A 15,029-nucleotide genomic window follows, 5' to 3' on the forward strand; every position below is an offset into this window, starting at 1 on the left:
AGTAACAAACTGAATGGAATTTCATATATATACTGTACTTGTACTGGTGTACATTCACCAGAGTATCTTTATTCTTCCTCACCCAGACACATGAAATTGTTCTTCTTTTTTATTTATGATGTAAATAATCCATTATACAGCATATTTTGTCATTCCATATAATAAATGAGGTAAATGTAAACATGTATAAAGTAAAACATCAAATGAACACTAACAAATAGCACCGTTGTGAAGAGGTCCCAGTCCTGCAGGGGGCGACGATGGCCAGAACTGCACTTAGAACAGCTTTCTCCTCTCCTCACACTGGGGGCCTGAGAAAGGGGAGCGGCAACGACAGGTGTCTGGAGACACACACTTCCCTCCGTTCATACAGGGTTTCTCACACACAGCTGCAGGGGCAAAGAGATAAACCCATCAGCTGTTGAATTATGTTGCTGTACGTGCAGACAGCTTTTCATTTAGTAAGTACTCGAGGAACACCGAGATGAGGAGAGACGAGCCTTTCCAGAGATCCATCCTGGGCCAGCCACCTCCTGCCTAACCAGATATGATGGAGGATCAACCCACTGCTCTGATTAACCAGTGTGGATGAAGAATAAACCCACTACCCTGGAGTCTCTCACCAACCTGAATTCTCTGCTATGACTAACATTACCAACCATCAAGACATTTGGGACTGAACAGGAATTACATAAAGAACTCATGTATATGAGTATATATCATGTATATCATGTATATATATCCACACCAAGATGGACTGTATTTATCCCTCACACATTTTCTTTGTTTCTCTCCTTTAAAATTGTCGTGGTGACCGGAGAATGGGTTCCCCCCCTGAGTCTTGGTTCCTCTCAAGGTTTCTTCCTCATGCCCTTAGGGAGTTTTTCCTTGCCACTGTCACCCTTGGCTTGCTCACTTGGGGCTCGGACTCGGACACTTGTAAAGCTGCTTTGTGACAACAACTGTTGTAAAAAGGGCTATATAAATAAAATTTGATTTGATTTGATTAGTTCAGTTAGTAATGGCAGCACAGATACCCAGGTTAAATTTTTAACATAGCACGAACAATTACTGTAGCCACCATTATATTTAATGCATTTACACCCGTGTTTAACTTTTGATTCTGCTTCAGTCATGTCACTGCATTAACGTAAAATAATACTCTTAACAAAACATATAATTCATAGTATTTATGTAATGTGAAGCACTAGTGTGAGGCTGTGTGCTGGAGTGGTGTGTGGACTAGCTCACCTGTGTTACATGTGCAGCTGTGTGCAGGAGTGGGGTGTGTGGTATACTGTATATCTCACCTGTGACGTGTGCAGGTGTGGTGTACACCTCACCTGTGTGCAGGTGTGGTGTGTCGTGTATGTCTCACCTGTGTCAGGTGTGGTGTGTGTGTGTGTGTGTGTAGTGTATACCTCACCTGTGTCAGGCGTGGTGTATGTGGTGTATACCTCACCTGTGTCAGGTGTGTGTGTGTGGTGTATACCTCACCTGTGTCAGGTGTGGTGTATGTGGTGTATACCTCACCTGTGTCAGGTGTGGTGTGTGTGGTGCATGTCTCACCTGTGTCAGGTGTGGTGTGTGTGTGTGTGTGGTGTATACCTCACCTGTGTCAGGTGTGGTGTATGTGGTGTATACCTCACCTGTGTCAGGTGTGTGTGTGTGGTGTATACCTCACCTGTGTCAGGTGTGGTGTATGTGGTGTATGTCTCACCTGTGTCAGGTGTGGTGTATGTGGTGTATGTCTCACCTGTGTCAGGTGTGGTGTGTGTGGTGTATGTCTCACCTGTGTCAGGTGTGTGTGTGTGGTGTATACCTCACCTGTGTCAGGTGTGGTGTATGTGGTGTATACCTCACCTGTGTCAGGTGTGGTGTGTGTGGTGTATACCTCACCTGTGTCAGGTGTGGTGTGTGTGGTGTATGTCTCACCTGTGTCAGGTGTGGTGTATGTGGTGTATACCTCACCTGTGTCAGGTGTGGTGTGTGTGGTTTATGTCTCACCTGTATGCAGGTGTGGTGTGTCTCACCTGTGTGGCAGGCACCCCCTACCCAGCCCTCCAGACAGCTGCAGATTCCTGGAGCCACGCAGCTGCCCCCGTTCCTGCAGCCCTGCGGACAGGTCGCTGTGGAAACAACAGGGGAACACATGCTCACAAGGTCTCCCGCTGAATGTGTCATTAACAACTGAGGGGCTCTGAGAAAAAAACCAAAACAAATGAACAAATCTGTGTGTGTGTGTGTGTGGGTGTGTGTGTGTGGTAGATGAAGTCAACTAACCCTCCTGGCATTTGGTGCCCGTCCAGCTGGAGGGACAGATGCACTTGGCCTCTCCGTTCACTGCTGTACACTCTCCCCCATTCCAGCAGCCGCCGTCACACACCACTGTGAAAGGCAAACACTGCATTAGTGAACACAAAACATCACATTAGTGAACACAAACACTGCATTAGTGAACCCAAAACATCACATTAGTGAACACAAACACCACATTAGTGAACACAAAACATCACATTAGTGAACACAAACACTGCATTAGTGAGCCCAAAACATCGCATTAGTGAACACAAACACCGTGTTAGTGAACACAAACACCACATTAGTGAGCACAAACATCAAATTTGTGAGCACAAACACCACATCACTAAGCACAAACACCACATTAGTAAGCACAAACACCACATTGGTGAGCACAAGTGCAGTATGACTAAGCACAAACACCGTGTTAGTGAACACAAACACCACATTAGTGAGCACAAACACCACATTAGTGAGCACAAATATCAAATTAGTGAGCACAAACACCACATCACTAAGCACAAACACCACATCAGTGAACACAAACACCACATTAGCGAACACAAAACACCACTTTAGTGAGCACAAACACTGCATTAGTGAGCACAAACACCACATTTGTGAGCAAAAACACCACAGTAGCAAGCACAAACCACATCTGAGCACAAACACCGCATTAGTGAGTACAAATACCACATTAGTGAACACAAACACCACATTAGTGAGCACAAATACCACATTTGTGAGCACAAACACCACATTGGTGAGCAAAAGTGCAGTATTAATAAGCATAAATACCACATCAGTGAACAACAAACACCACAGTAGTGAATGCAAACACTGCACTAGTGAGCACAAACACCACATTACTGAACACAAACACTGCATTAGTGAACACAAACACCACATTAGTGAACACAAACACCACAGTAGTAAGCATTAATAAGCACAAACTGCAATAGAGAACAAAATGCCACACTAGTGAACACAAACACTGCATTAGTGAACACAAACACCGCATTAGCGAGCACAAATACCACATTAGTGAACACAAACACCACATTAATAAGCACAAACACTGCAAGAGAGAACAAAAGTGCCACACTAGTGAGCACAAACACCACATCAGTGAACACAAACACCACATCAGCGAACACAAAACACCACTTTAGTGAGCACAAACACTGCATTAGCGAGCATAAACACCACATTTGTGAGCAAAAACACCACATTAGTGAGCACAAACACCGCATTAATGAGCACAAATACCACATTAGTGAACACAAACACCGCATTAGTGAGCACAAATACCACATTAGTGAACACAAACACCGCATTGGTGAGCTCATCAGCCTCCTCTGACTCTCCCACTGCTGCTGCCTCATCACTCAATGTTTTCTTTGTCTCTGTTTTGTGAACTTCTGTGCCTCAAGCATCTTATTACAAAGGGTTAAAATGGCAAAAGTGAGATGGTAAAGTTGCAGAAGGACTATGGTGTACATGCAGAGTTCGCTCAAGCACCTCGTTGGCAATATCGTCCCCCGAATCCCGAAGGACATCTACATTTTCCAGGTCGAAGACATTCTCCCCCATTTTTACATTTCGGATAGCAGTGTGCTGAAATCGACAATCATTGTGTTAAATGTACAGCATTCTTAGACATTTTCCAGTTTGACTGTATTGTAGAAGATTTTTAAGGCATTTGACATGCAGCATCGTGTTCTCATTAGAAAGCACCACAACCCAAATGTTATACAGACATTCAGTAGTTACAATACAGACATTCACTAGAGTTACACTGTTATATACTCTCTCTCTCTCTCTCTCTCTCTCTCTCTCTTTCTCATTCTCTCTTTCACACACACACACAAACACACACACGTACAGTACCCCAGTCCCTGAATAGGCAGAAATAGAAGCAATCATCACCATACTGGCAGGTCTCTCCCTCATATCCCCGTGTGCAGTAACAGGTGTTGTTGCGGATGCAGATACCAGCGTGTTTACAGGGCGGGTCACATGTAGCTTTGACGTCGAAGACGAAGGGCAGGGAAACCCCGCGAGGCGCGTCCGATCCGGCCAGACACGTGCCGGTCAGCAGGGCCAGCGAGGCCAGCGCAAGCTGCGTCCGGAGCAGCGTGGAGCCACGGTCGAGCACTCCCATTCTCACATCCACACTCTCACGAGGAGCCGAGCAGAGTGAAGCCCTGGTGCTGCTGGCTGCCCTGGGTGTTATTTCACTGCTGCTCCACAGCACCCCTGCTGGACATACGAGGAATGGCAGTGGGCTGCAGATCAACTACCACAGTCTTTGAAAAGGAAATGAGAGTCACTGTAGTGAATATCGTCAATAAAAGACGCTTGGTGTTTAGAGGTCTGTAGAGCACTGCATTTGTACAGTTTTTGTTTAAATACATTTCCATCACAGCCTGGATAATGAAAAGTGCTAATACAGATTGGCGGTTTTAGTGAGCGTTAATGAAAAGCACAGTAGATCTAACCATTACTGCACAGTCAGTAACAACGCATGCTGCGTCTCCGTGAGTTTTAGTCCACAAATTTGAGCACGACTTCCCATGAAAATTTCACGGTCTATTTGAAAAGGATCACATTTCCACATGTGGAGAAATGGCTTCTCCAGATGTGTAGCACAACATCCCCCCATGGAGAGTGTGCACAGCTCAGGGCTTTCCTCTCCTTGGCCTGCAGGCCTGTTGCACTGATGTTTTAATTCCAAGGTAATTACTAAAGTATGACACTCATGCTATAATCATAACTCATGTTATAATGTTATGTCATAATTGTGCTATGGTCATTTTAAGAAAATCTTTCAAAATCATTAGAACATATTATAAAGAGTTGTTGCGATGTTAGAAGTATTTAACAATACATACGTAAACATACATTGGTATGTAAGACGACTTATTGATACTCTGAATAAATGACTTTTAATAGCAGAAAACTAAACCCGTATTGGCTGTCAATTCTGTCATTGTAAACAAATAGTTGTCTGTCTGTACATGAGCAATTATCCATCATGAAAGAGGTTATAGCCTGTAGCCATGGACTTACGGATCAGGGGTTCATTAAAGTGGAACAGACCAGGCATCTCTCCTGAAACTGGGGCAGGAAGCAAGAATCATCTCTAATAGCATCAGCAGCTGTGCTGTCGTTTCCTTGAGAGACACCCACTGCCCCACTTTGGGGTATGGAAATACTTTCAAAACTGCACCAGTCCATCGAAGCTGACACGGTCAGGTCTGTGAGAAGTTTAGGGCAGCAGCTGATTCACACAGAGGCACAGCTCATTCCCACTTCCACCACAACCTTGTCCGAATCAAAGAATCTATTTAATATCTTTAACACCCCTACTGGGACTTTAAATGAGGACTTCAAAATCTGCATTTCAGAATTACTTATTTTGAGTGCCAAAAAGTTTCTGTTTGAAAATTTGGTTCTAATCCAGACAAAATTTGTATTATTAAATTTCAAAATGTCATGCACATATGTGTAGTGTATAAATTCTGGGATCGTAGTGTTAACATCATCTTAAATGAGAGAGAGAGTCCAGAGTGAAAATCGCTCCACAATTTAACAACGATCCTTGAGTTGTTTTTCTCAAAGTAAACTTTTTTTCTCAAAAATTGGTAAAATGGTGCCCTCTTGTGATCACATTATACTTGAATCATATAACTAGCTAGCACAACATTTTTCAAGGATTTAAAAAATGTACTTTATTACAATAAATGAGAACTGAAATGCTTCTGCAGCATAATAGAGCTAGAGATGTGATTCAACTTGCCAGCAAGGACCATGGTGCAGTTCTGTACTGCCATCACCGAGTCCGTCGTCACCTCCTCCATCACTGTGTAGTACGCTGGAGCCACCACTAGGGGCAGAATGTCTACGACTCATCTCAGCCAATTTAAATACTGTATATTTTGTAATATTGGGTTATAGTGTCTAATTGAACTATTATTCCCTTTTATTTAGTTTTTATTTTATTCTGAATTTATTGCATGTTTTAACTATCTTTTTATGTTAGCACCAAGTACCACACCAATTTCCTAATGTTGTGAACATGTTCACTCAAATGGCAATAAAAACCTGATTTTGATTTATATACTGTGGTCAGACTATCATCTAATCACACGGACGTAATTTTGGGGGGGGACATGTCCCCCCCACTTTTTCAAAAGCCGGTTTTGGTCCCCCCCAGTTTTTACGGTTAAAACCAAATATTTTAATAGCGTCGAATCCATGTCCCCCCCACTTTTGAAATCAAAATTACGTCCATGTCTAATCATAATACTGAGGTGTCTACATTAAACAAATTACTCCACAAATTGGTAAAACAAAAATATTTAAAGTGCTTTTAAGTTAAGGTTAGAAATTATCCAAATACGTTATGTAATGCCCCCTGTGACGGGCAGGTGTGAGCAACTGAAAAGGAAGCGATCACGCCAAGTCTCAGGGAAATAGGATGGTTTAATAGAAAGTGTGCAAACCAAAAACCCGTGCATGGTTCCAGATTAAGGAAATAATAACCAGCAGTCAACTGGTACAAAGACAAGACGTATATAGATGAACAAACGACCGTCAGGTGAGACGGATCACGGGTCCCGCCCACCTGAGGGACTAACATCACGTGACCAAAAACAGGACCGCTGCCGCTGTAACTGGGGGCGACCGGTAGGGGGCCCCCCCACAACGTGACACCCCCTCCCAAAAAAGACAGTATTTGTAACTAGGTCAAAGTGATTCATTGGTATTTTTTTATTACAATCAGAAACAAAAAAAACAGAGCATAAAAACCAATACAAGTGATGTATATGACAGCACTATAAATTATTACTATTAGCACTATTTATGGAAAGTGCTGCAAGTGGATATGTGGACTTAAAATAGCCAAAACAACTCATAATCCGTAATCCCTAATCCCACAATACACACCCACAATGAAGGCCTTTAGTGTGTAGCAGTGGAGTTACAGCTTCACACAAAGATGAGAGAGAACAAAACTAACACACAACAACAACACAACAACATTAACCGGAGTCACATCAAAATCAGAGTCACATCAACGTCTCTTTTTGAAATGTTTTCATCTTTTGAAATCGATTTCTTAAAAAAAAATGATTTCTCTCTGGCCAAAAATAAACATGTAAGTTACCGCTAATTGGTTTGAGTAATTCATCATGTCCTCACTGTGTGTTCATCAGTGCAAATGCATCACTGTTGTATTTGAACTGCCAGTCACGGTATCAAGGTGCACAAGTAGAGTTGAAGTCACCCTTACCTGAAACTAAAGATTTATACAATAGAAATCTAAAATAGGCCTATATGGTGTATTAAAATAGATTGCAATAGCAATATTTAAAATGTATTTTAACTTTAATCATTTGGTGATGTGTTTTAATAAAGCCAGTGTTCATTTCATAATAAAATAGAAATGTCCCTGGGCTCTGGCAGTTCCTAACACAGTAATACTCATTCACACTAGCGCATCTCACAACCCCATCACATCCTCAGTCCTCTTCACATGGAAATGCTAACAGAATATTGTGGTACATGTGAAAAGCCTTATTCCTCGTGACTGCAGTGCATATTCAGCAATATTATTAACTTTATTGTGTAATTTTGTGCTTATACACAAAAAGCCCCTTCCATTAAATCTCCAGCGATTCTTATTTTGTGTACGGAACTGAAAGTGCATGTTCAATGATGCATTTGAAAGCCAATGCGATCGCTCTATTGCACCCACTCAATTTCTGAGTGAAATCCTGGATCCAACCCTCAACTAACTCAAACCTGAACTAACTTAATCCTGAGCTGACTACAACAACAACTTTACAGCCTTGCTGACATGACCACACATAGGCACCATGGGACATTCAGGGCACAGATCTGTGACAAGCATATGAATACAAGCTCAGTATCCCTGGGTTCAAGGTCAGGGGTCAAAGAGGGTCACTCCATCACCATCATGTGTCCACCAGGGCTGGTGGAGTTGGTGCCACAGTCTACGTACAGGTATTTCTCCTGGGAGACCTGCTCCGCATGCCCAAAGGTCATGGTTGTCACGGTCATTCTGAGGAGGAACAGTCAGACCACATGAGATGGTCAGCTTAACCTACACATCTGCACGAGATCCACACTCTCAAACATCAAATCCACACAGAATGTACTGCATGCAACAATATAGACAAACGGTACAAAAAAAAAAAAAAAAAAAGCAACTGACCCCCATACAAACAAGTCAAGTTACCAGTTACCACTGGTTTAACAATATGCTCTGTACTTACTGCATCATAACCACAATATTGTGCACTTTTATGGACTGCATGGTACAGAAATCACTGAAAAACAAAGAGAAAATGTTAAATTTGATATCAAGGATTTAACACTAAAGTACTAATACATGTAAACACTAATACATGTAAAGGGGAGGGGGTGGTTTCTCTGTGACTGTTTAATGAGCAAGGAAAACACTGGGTTGTATTAACCAATGAGATAACGTATCAGCTAGGAGAGGATCCGCCCACCCTATCTGTTTTTTGTGGGTAGAAAAAGGACTGAGCATGCCATGTTCTTAGGGCAGTGGTTCTCAAACTTTCTCTATCATTCCCCACCTCGGAAGAAGGGGAAATTCCACACCCCAAATACAAATGCTAGTTTTAAATTCAACTAAACTTGAACTAAATTCAATAGTAGGGGGGACGAACGTAATTTGTTGATGGCCAACTCTGCCTTTCAGCACACAATGAAGGTACATACACTCTCATGAACAGGGAATGTGACTTTCAGATAAGAAAGAACTATAGGAGTACTTACTAAATGTAGCTGATTTCATTGGCTATGACTGTGAGAACAGAAAAGTCCACCTGTTCAGGAGCAGATAGAGTTTCAGAGCTGATAGCACATGTTGGCATTACACACAGTAATCAGCACCAAGGTGCCTGATTAGAAATTCACTGGAAATGGGGAAGATCAAAGCAGACTTGCTTACTGTGGCAACAAACACATTTTCTCAGCATTTCAATGAAATTAAATATTTTTTTTAAAAAGCATCTCAACATTTGACAGCATTTTCAACATCTGAATCTCATTGTAAATGGAAAAGTTTTCTAAAGTATGCTTTTACAAAGAAAAATTAAGTCCGTAATAATCTTAAATCTGGATATCCATAATTCTCGTCTAACGAGGTCTGGATCCATGTCTGGATTATCCATAACCTCCAGTGTTGTACACAATAGCAGAAACATTGCAACATTTCCCAGTGTACACCCTACTGCTGTTATCTCCACACTGATTAGGAGATCATGACTCATTTTGACCGGGAGCTCTGAACAACACAGCGAGGAACTCCCTGAACAAACCTCACGGAGATGCATGGCAGATGCCTTGAGGCTGCGGTCATGACTGAATCCGTCTAACACGCGACTCCACTAAAGCCTCTCAGTTACGGCTCAGCGGTTCACAAGGGTATTCATCAGGTACTCCAGGCCTGTTAATATCCCAAACGTTAAGACTAGCTGCAGCATTCCAATAATGGGAATGAGGTCAGGTCAGTAAGATCTAAGGTGTGGTATACAGTATTACCAGATGCCTTTGCTTTGTTACGGCTTGTTTTCAACAGTTATCTTAATGCAAGAACATACAGCTGCTGAATGAATAATGAAACAGCTGGAGGTGTGGCCACGCCTGAAGCTCCTCCCCCTCTACTCCCTGTTTATACCCACAAAGTCTTTACTCCCTTCAGTGACAAAGCATTGGGCTCCTCCCTCTCCTCCCGCTGCAAACTCTGGTAGGTTCTCTGAGCCTTGCTGCGCTCACACAGTCTGCAGAGAACTGAGGGCCAAGTCCTGCCTCTCCTCCTATGGTTTCACAATCGCACCCCACTTAACCACGGCTGAAGGTGTGGCCTGCTCTTGCAGAAGAGATAAGCAAACAGCTGACGGACACTGCGTCAGGGACTCGTGCCCCTTCCTCCAGTTCTCTGCTGTAACTTTTGCACATTGCTCTTGCAACTTTTTGCACTGTAACTCAGAGGTATGTAAGTGTGTTGGGAAAAAAAAGGTTAAAAGCTGCTTTTCACTTCAGATTCAATTTCGCCGAAATCCTGATAAGCCATGTTCTGTACACACATCCAGTCGGGTGGGTTGACTGTATATACAACCACAGCACTATAAATATCAGTGGCCATGTGTTCAGATCAGATATATACAGATGTGTGAAACAGGATCCGCTGTGAACTCAATAAAAACTGAAACGTGACATCAGCACAGCATCGATCAGAACATACCTGTCGCATATCCAGGGGCATAACTGTTGACACATTGCTCATTAGCGACTTCCCAATCACCGTCTTGTAGAACTGCACCTGGGCTGTGATGTTCGCCACTTGTACAGGGTAGTAGTTGTTGTTGGTGATGTTGAGGGTGTTCTAAAGAACGAGAAGAACACGCTTAATTGATTCTAATTCACCCACCAACACGGAGGATCGGGGAGCTTAAAGTATATCTGCCAATCAGATTTAAAACACAGCATCAACTACACAAGCTGTCAAATGGCAGGAACATTAACATCTTACTGTGATGTTGATGTACACGATTCGTCGTTGTGCATCAAAAGTGACGTAGGACGACTTCACGCCGATGTAGGAGACATCGATGGCTCGCGGAAACAGGAAGAAGCCAGCTAGCCCGCACAGCAGCATACACAGGAGCACCGACACAAACACGTATAGCTTTCTGAAAAAGCACAGGCAGCAACACGGTCACACACACAGCTTTCTCTCTGGCAGAAAAAATCAGACTCACAAGGGAGTTTAAACACATATGGTCTTTTCTGAATGGAGTTCTCTTTTACCAAGCTAGAGAGAGATAGCAATATGGAACAGGGGAACACCTGCTGCTAGGATAAACCAGCAGTACATATGCCTGCATACACCACTCTAAGTTAAAGTTAAAGTCATGTAAGCAAGTCTGCACGCCTACCTCTTCATATTTAACAGAATGATAAATGACAACTTATTTCTTATGTAACATTTCAGCTGCCTGGTATTGCCCTCGGTCATGGGTGAATGAAACTGTTATGCAATCAGCTCATAAATACCACCAGTAACCTTGAGGGATAAAATGACCGAAGCAAAGCATCCAGACCAACTTGAAGGTGTCATGCTTGCGGTGTGATCCATACATGACAGAATGGCACGTGAGACTTACGTCCTCCTGGGCCTCAGCCTTTGGTCGCTGTACGGGATTAAAGCCACAAGCTGATTTTCTTGATCTGGAAGGAGGGAAAGCACACCAAGATGATCACTCCCACAATAGCACACAACACCAAGACGATCACTCCCACAATAGCACACAACACCAAGACGATCACTCCCACAATAGCACACAACACCAAGATGATCACTCCCACAATAGCACACAACACCAAGATGATCACTCCCACAATAGCACTCAACACCAATATGATCACTCCCACAATAGCACTCAACACCAAGATGATTACTCCCACAATAGCACTCAACACCAAGATGATCACACCCACAATAGCACTCAACACCAAGATGATCACTCCCACAATAGCACTCAACACCAAGATGATCACTCCCACAATAGCACTCAACACCAAGATGATCACTCCCATAATAGCACTCAACACCCTGGCACTGAATATCACTAAATATGACTGTACCAAATAACATTAACTTCACAGCACTCCTGCAGTTTTCCATGCGTGTTGAAGGATTTATATGATTACATAAATGGGTGCAGCCAGTGAACCTGTAGTTATCAGTAAATAGTAAATAGTAATACTGACAGACATGACTTTACCTCTTGGTATCCGTCCTGTGCCTTGACAAGTGGGACAAGTGACACTGTCGCGGCCTGTGAACTCAATGTAGGGGAACTGCAACGTGTCACTCTTCTCATCCAGTTCTGAATCAGAGTCAGGTTGCTTATCAGTTAGGGGCTCATGGGCCTCGCTGTTGGGCTTTGGCCCGCAGAACGCAGACTTCCCCATGGCTTGAATTATCAGAGAAAAGAAAAGAGAAACCCAATTAATGTTCCCGTGTCTCAGTTACTCTGAAGGGAAAAGACTAATTTCACATACAAATGTGTTGTATTCTGATTCCACACATAAAATCAAATAACTTACAAACTACAGGTGAAACTAAGCATGTGAAATTTGCACAATGTTTGTTTTTATTTTTGTTTACATGTTTTTGAATTTACCGATATCTTCTCGACGTGTCCTTTTAAAAATAAAAAATCCACTTTAGCAGGCGCTGCCTGTTCACAAAGACACTACTCACTGTTGCGTTTTATAATTAACACTTTTATTTTACTGATTAACATTGCAATGTGCTTGACTTGAACTATTTCTTGTCTCTTTGCGATGATAAATACTTTCCAATTCGTTAAAACAGACAACCTCCGTGCACATAAGCGTTATATCCAATAATTAGCAGAAGGTGATTCTGAAATCTGACCCTCTCGAAATTAGAGGCACTATTTCAGCGTCGTGCAGAGGGGAAACGACATGGCCTTCTACAAACAGGATGCTCCACATTATTAAGAACGGATTACTCTTCTAATAAAACATAACGCTCTCAATAACGTACATTGGAACAATTAACAACAAATCTGCCGAAGGCCGTATGGCAGACTGTCAATAAGGACGACATGTACTTTTTCCCTGGATTGCCAGCCCGTCGTTATCCCCTTAGGACATCCGTGCATTTCAATAGAAAAGACGCGTCTCGCATGGCGCTCGTGCCCAGTTGCGCTGCAGCTCGCGCACACCGCAGGTCTGCTGCTTCCTTAACGGTGCCGTCATGCCCACTAATAATCGTGCTTATAAACGCTACTGAGAAATCACGACGACATAACGGCCACGCAGCAGAACTTCAAACAATGTATTGTAATGATGAAGGCTAAACAACCGAGACGCAAGCCTTACCTCTGTTTTAACAGGGGATCAATGTTTTCTCGGAACTGCAAAAGCACGAATTCCTCACTATATGACCCGCCCCTCGCGTTTTTTTATTGGTTGCTGGTGATCTGGGGCTATGAGCGTCATAGTGGGTGAATTCTAAATGGCGTACTTCCCTCCTATTCAGTACGCCAAAGCAGTACGCGGTAACAGTTAGTATTCCCGAGGTTAAAACTGCGTAGAACGTACTGCAGTGAAATCTAGTGCATACTGCTTAAGTACGGCATTTCGGATTGAGCCACTGTTTCCGTACTGTACTGTCTCATACGATTTCTCACTCGCTTGTTGTTTTTCGTGAGAGATTGATGTCGTAGTTCTGTTAAAAATTCTGTTTAAAATCTTTATCTTTATTTTAGGATTGTGAATTGCTGAAGCGCGGCATATTCTTCGTGGGTTAATATATAAAAATGTAAAGCTTTGGCTTGTAGACAAAAGACTGCTATATTACAAAACTATTTTTTGGTGGAGCAGATAACAGCATTTTAAAGATGATTGAAAGATGACAAATTATTATTCGGTTTTAGCTTTTCAGTTATAAGTCCACAAGTGAAACACGTGGGACTACTTATGCTTAATGTGTCAAAAAAAGGATTATACTTAGAAAAACACACTGGGAACCTTAATATTTTGAGGGATACCACCCAGCATTTTCTACACAACGCAACCACAGCAAATGCTGCACTAGATTTGAAGTTGGAAACATGAATGTAACCCTATGTACATAATAATAATAATAATAATAATAATAATAATAATAATAATCTTTATTTGTATAGCACCTTTCATACATACATGTAACTCAAAGTGCTTTACAGTATAAATAAAAAGAAACATTAAAAGGAGATAAGACAAAAAGAAAATGTTAAAAGAAATTAAAGATAAAAACATTAAAATAACATAAAAAGTAAAAAAGTAAAGTAAATAAGATACATGAATACATGAATATTATCTTATTTGAATGTAACCCTATGTATTGGATGACTAGTCTGGAATGTATAGGATAATGAACAATAAATAGATGAATGTTCCAGTCATGTTTCTCCATCATTTCGTAGCCTGTCCCATGCTAGATTCAAGTTTGATTTGATCTGATTTCTTTTGTAAATGACTGAAAGCATAATGTATGTCACATCACACAAACATTTGAGTCAATGCCTTCTCACACCAGATTTGCCAGGAATGAGGTGTAAGTCTAAATGGTTTAAATTGGTGTAATCTTTAAATTGGTGTAAAATATTGAATAATAGTATATGGTTGGGTTTTCTCTGGGTACTCTGGTTTCCTCCCACAGTCCAAAGACATGCGTGTTAGGTTGAATGGTCACTTGTAGGTGTGTGTGTGTGGTGGACTGGCGAACTGTCCACGGTGTACCCTGTTTTCGCCCAATGATGCTGGGATTGGCTCCGCCCACCCCCAATGACCCCGCCGTGACCCCGACTAGTGGGTTTAAGCGGTAAAGCGGAGTGAATCTTACACTAAACACTCATTGGAAATATTATGCACAACTGAGAGAGACATTGAAAGATATTTCTAAAGATATGGAGGAGAAATGAGTAACTTGAAGGGAAACCTCTGCACTCTGGAGAGACACATTGCAGATGGCCTTCATGGCATACGTCTGGGACACACTGAGGTTCCAGACACATGCCTGCAGCTGCAGAAGCAACTATGTGCCCAGGGGCCCAAACTGTCCTTAATCTATCCTTGCCTAGAATGCA

The 15,029-nt window shown here is 42.2% G+C and overlaps 2 protein-coding genes across 3 annotated transcripts; both read right to left on the minus strand.

Moving 5' to 3' along the window:
* Positions 1-136: 136 nt before the first annotated feature.
* Positions 137-5,425, minus strand: seraf (Schwann cell-specific EGF-like repeat autocrine factor). Its single transcript, XM_076976180.1, has 6 exons — positions 5,374-5,425; positions 4,231-4,560; positions 3,823-3,918; positions 2,284-2,388; positions 2,034-2,129; positions 137-389 (listed from the first exon to the last, which is right to left on the minus strand). Exons 1-6 carry the CDS (start codon positions 5,408-5,410, stop codon positions 277-279), a joined length of 777 nt encoding a protein of 258 aa, XP_076832295.1. The 5' UTR covers positions 5,411-5,425; the 3' UTR covers positions 137-276.
* Positions 5,426-7,053: 1,628 nt separating this feature from the next.
* On the minus strand, positions 7,054-13,394 carry tmem106ba (transmembrane protein 106Ba). Of its 2 annotated transcripts, none has more exons than XM_076976355.1 (8): positions 13,279-13,394; positions 12,150-12,341; positions 11,529-11,592; positions 10,895-11,054; positions 10,607-10,747; positions 9,136-9,185; positions 8,607-8,660; positions 7,054-8,392 (listed from the first exon to the last, which is right to left on the minus strand). In XM_076976355.1, the coding sequence occupies exons 2-8, from the start codon at positions 12,337-12,339 to the stop codon at positions 8,272-8,274; spliced, it is 780 nt and encodes a 259-aa protein (XP_076832470.1). In that variant the 5' UTR covers positions 12,340-12,341; positions 13,279-13,394; the 3' UTR covers positions 7,054-8,271. The 2 variants fall into 2 exon arrangements, with proteins under 2 accessions (XP_076832470.1, XP_076832471.1); XM_076976356.1 differs by lacking the exon at positions 13,279-13,394 and adding an exon at positions 12,552-13,260.
* Positions 13,395-15,029: the final 1,635 nt, after the last annotated feature.

Source organism: Brachyhypopomus gauderio, chromosome 16, assembly GCF_052324685.1.
Source record: "Brachyhypopomus gauderio isolate BG-103 chromosome 16, BGAUD_0.2, whole genome shotgun sequence".
Lineage (NCBI taxonomy): Eukaryota > Metazoa > Chordata > Actinopteri > Gymnotiformes > Hypopomidae > Brachyhypopomus > Brachyhypopomus gauderio.

What these genes read in the sequence shown, in the direction of transcription:
- seraf (XM_076976180.1), bottom strand. Translation starts at nt 5,410, where the DNA reads ATGCCTGGTCTGTTCCACTTTAATGAACCCCTGATCC. An exon ending in GGGACGATATTGCCAACGAG is followed by an intron (nt 2,389 to 3,822) that starts GTGCTTGAGCGA and finishes TGCCTTTCACAG; the next exon opens with TGGTGTGTGACGGCGGCTGC. An exon ending in AGGGGGTGCCTGCCACACAG is followed by an intron (nt 390 to 2,033) that starts GTGAGACACACC and finishes TTGCCCCTGCAG; the next exon opens with CTGTGTGTGAGAAACCCTGT.
- tmem106ba (XM_076976355.1), bottom strand. Translation starts at nt 12,339, where the DNA reads ATGGGGAAGTCTGCGTTCTGCGGGCCAAAGCCCAACAGCGAGGCCCAT. An exon ending in CACAGGACGGATACCAAGAG is followed by an intron (nt 11,593 to 12,149) that starts GTAAAGTCATGT and finishes CCCTCCTTCCAG; the next exon opens with ATCAAGAAAATCAGCTTGTG. An exon ending in TGCCCCTGGATATGCGACAG is followed by an intron (nt 9,186 to 10,606) that starts GTATGTTCTGAT and finishes GCTCCTGAACAG; the next exon opens with GTGGACTTTTCTGTTCTCAC.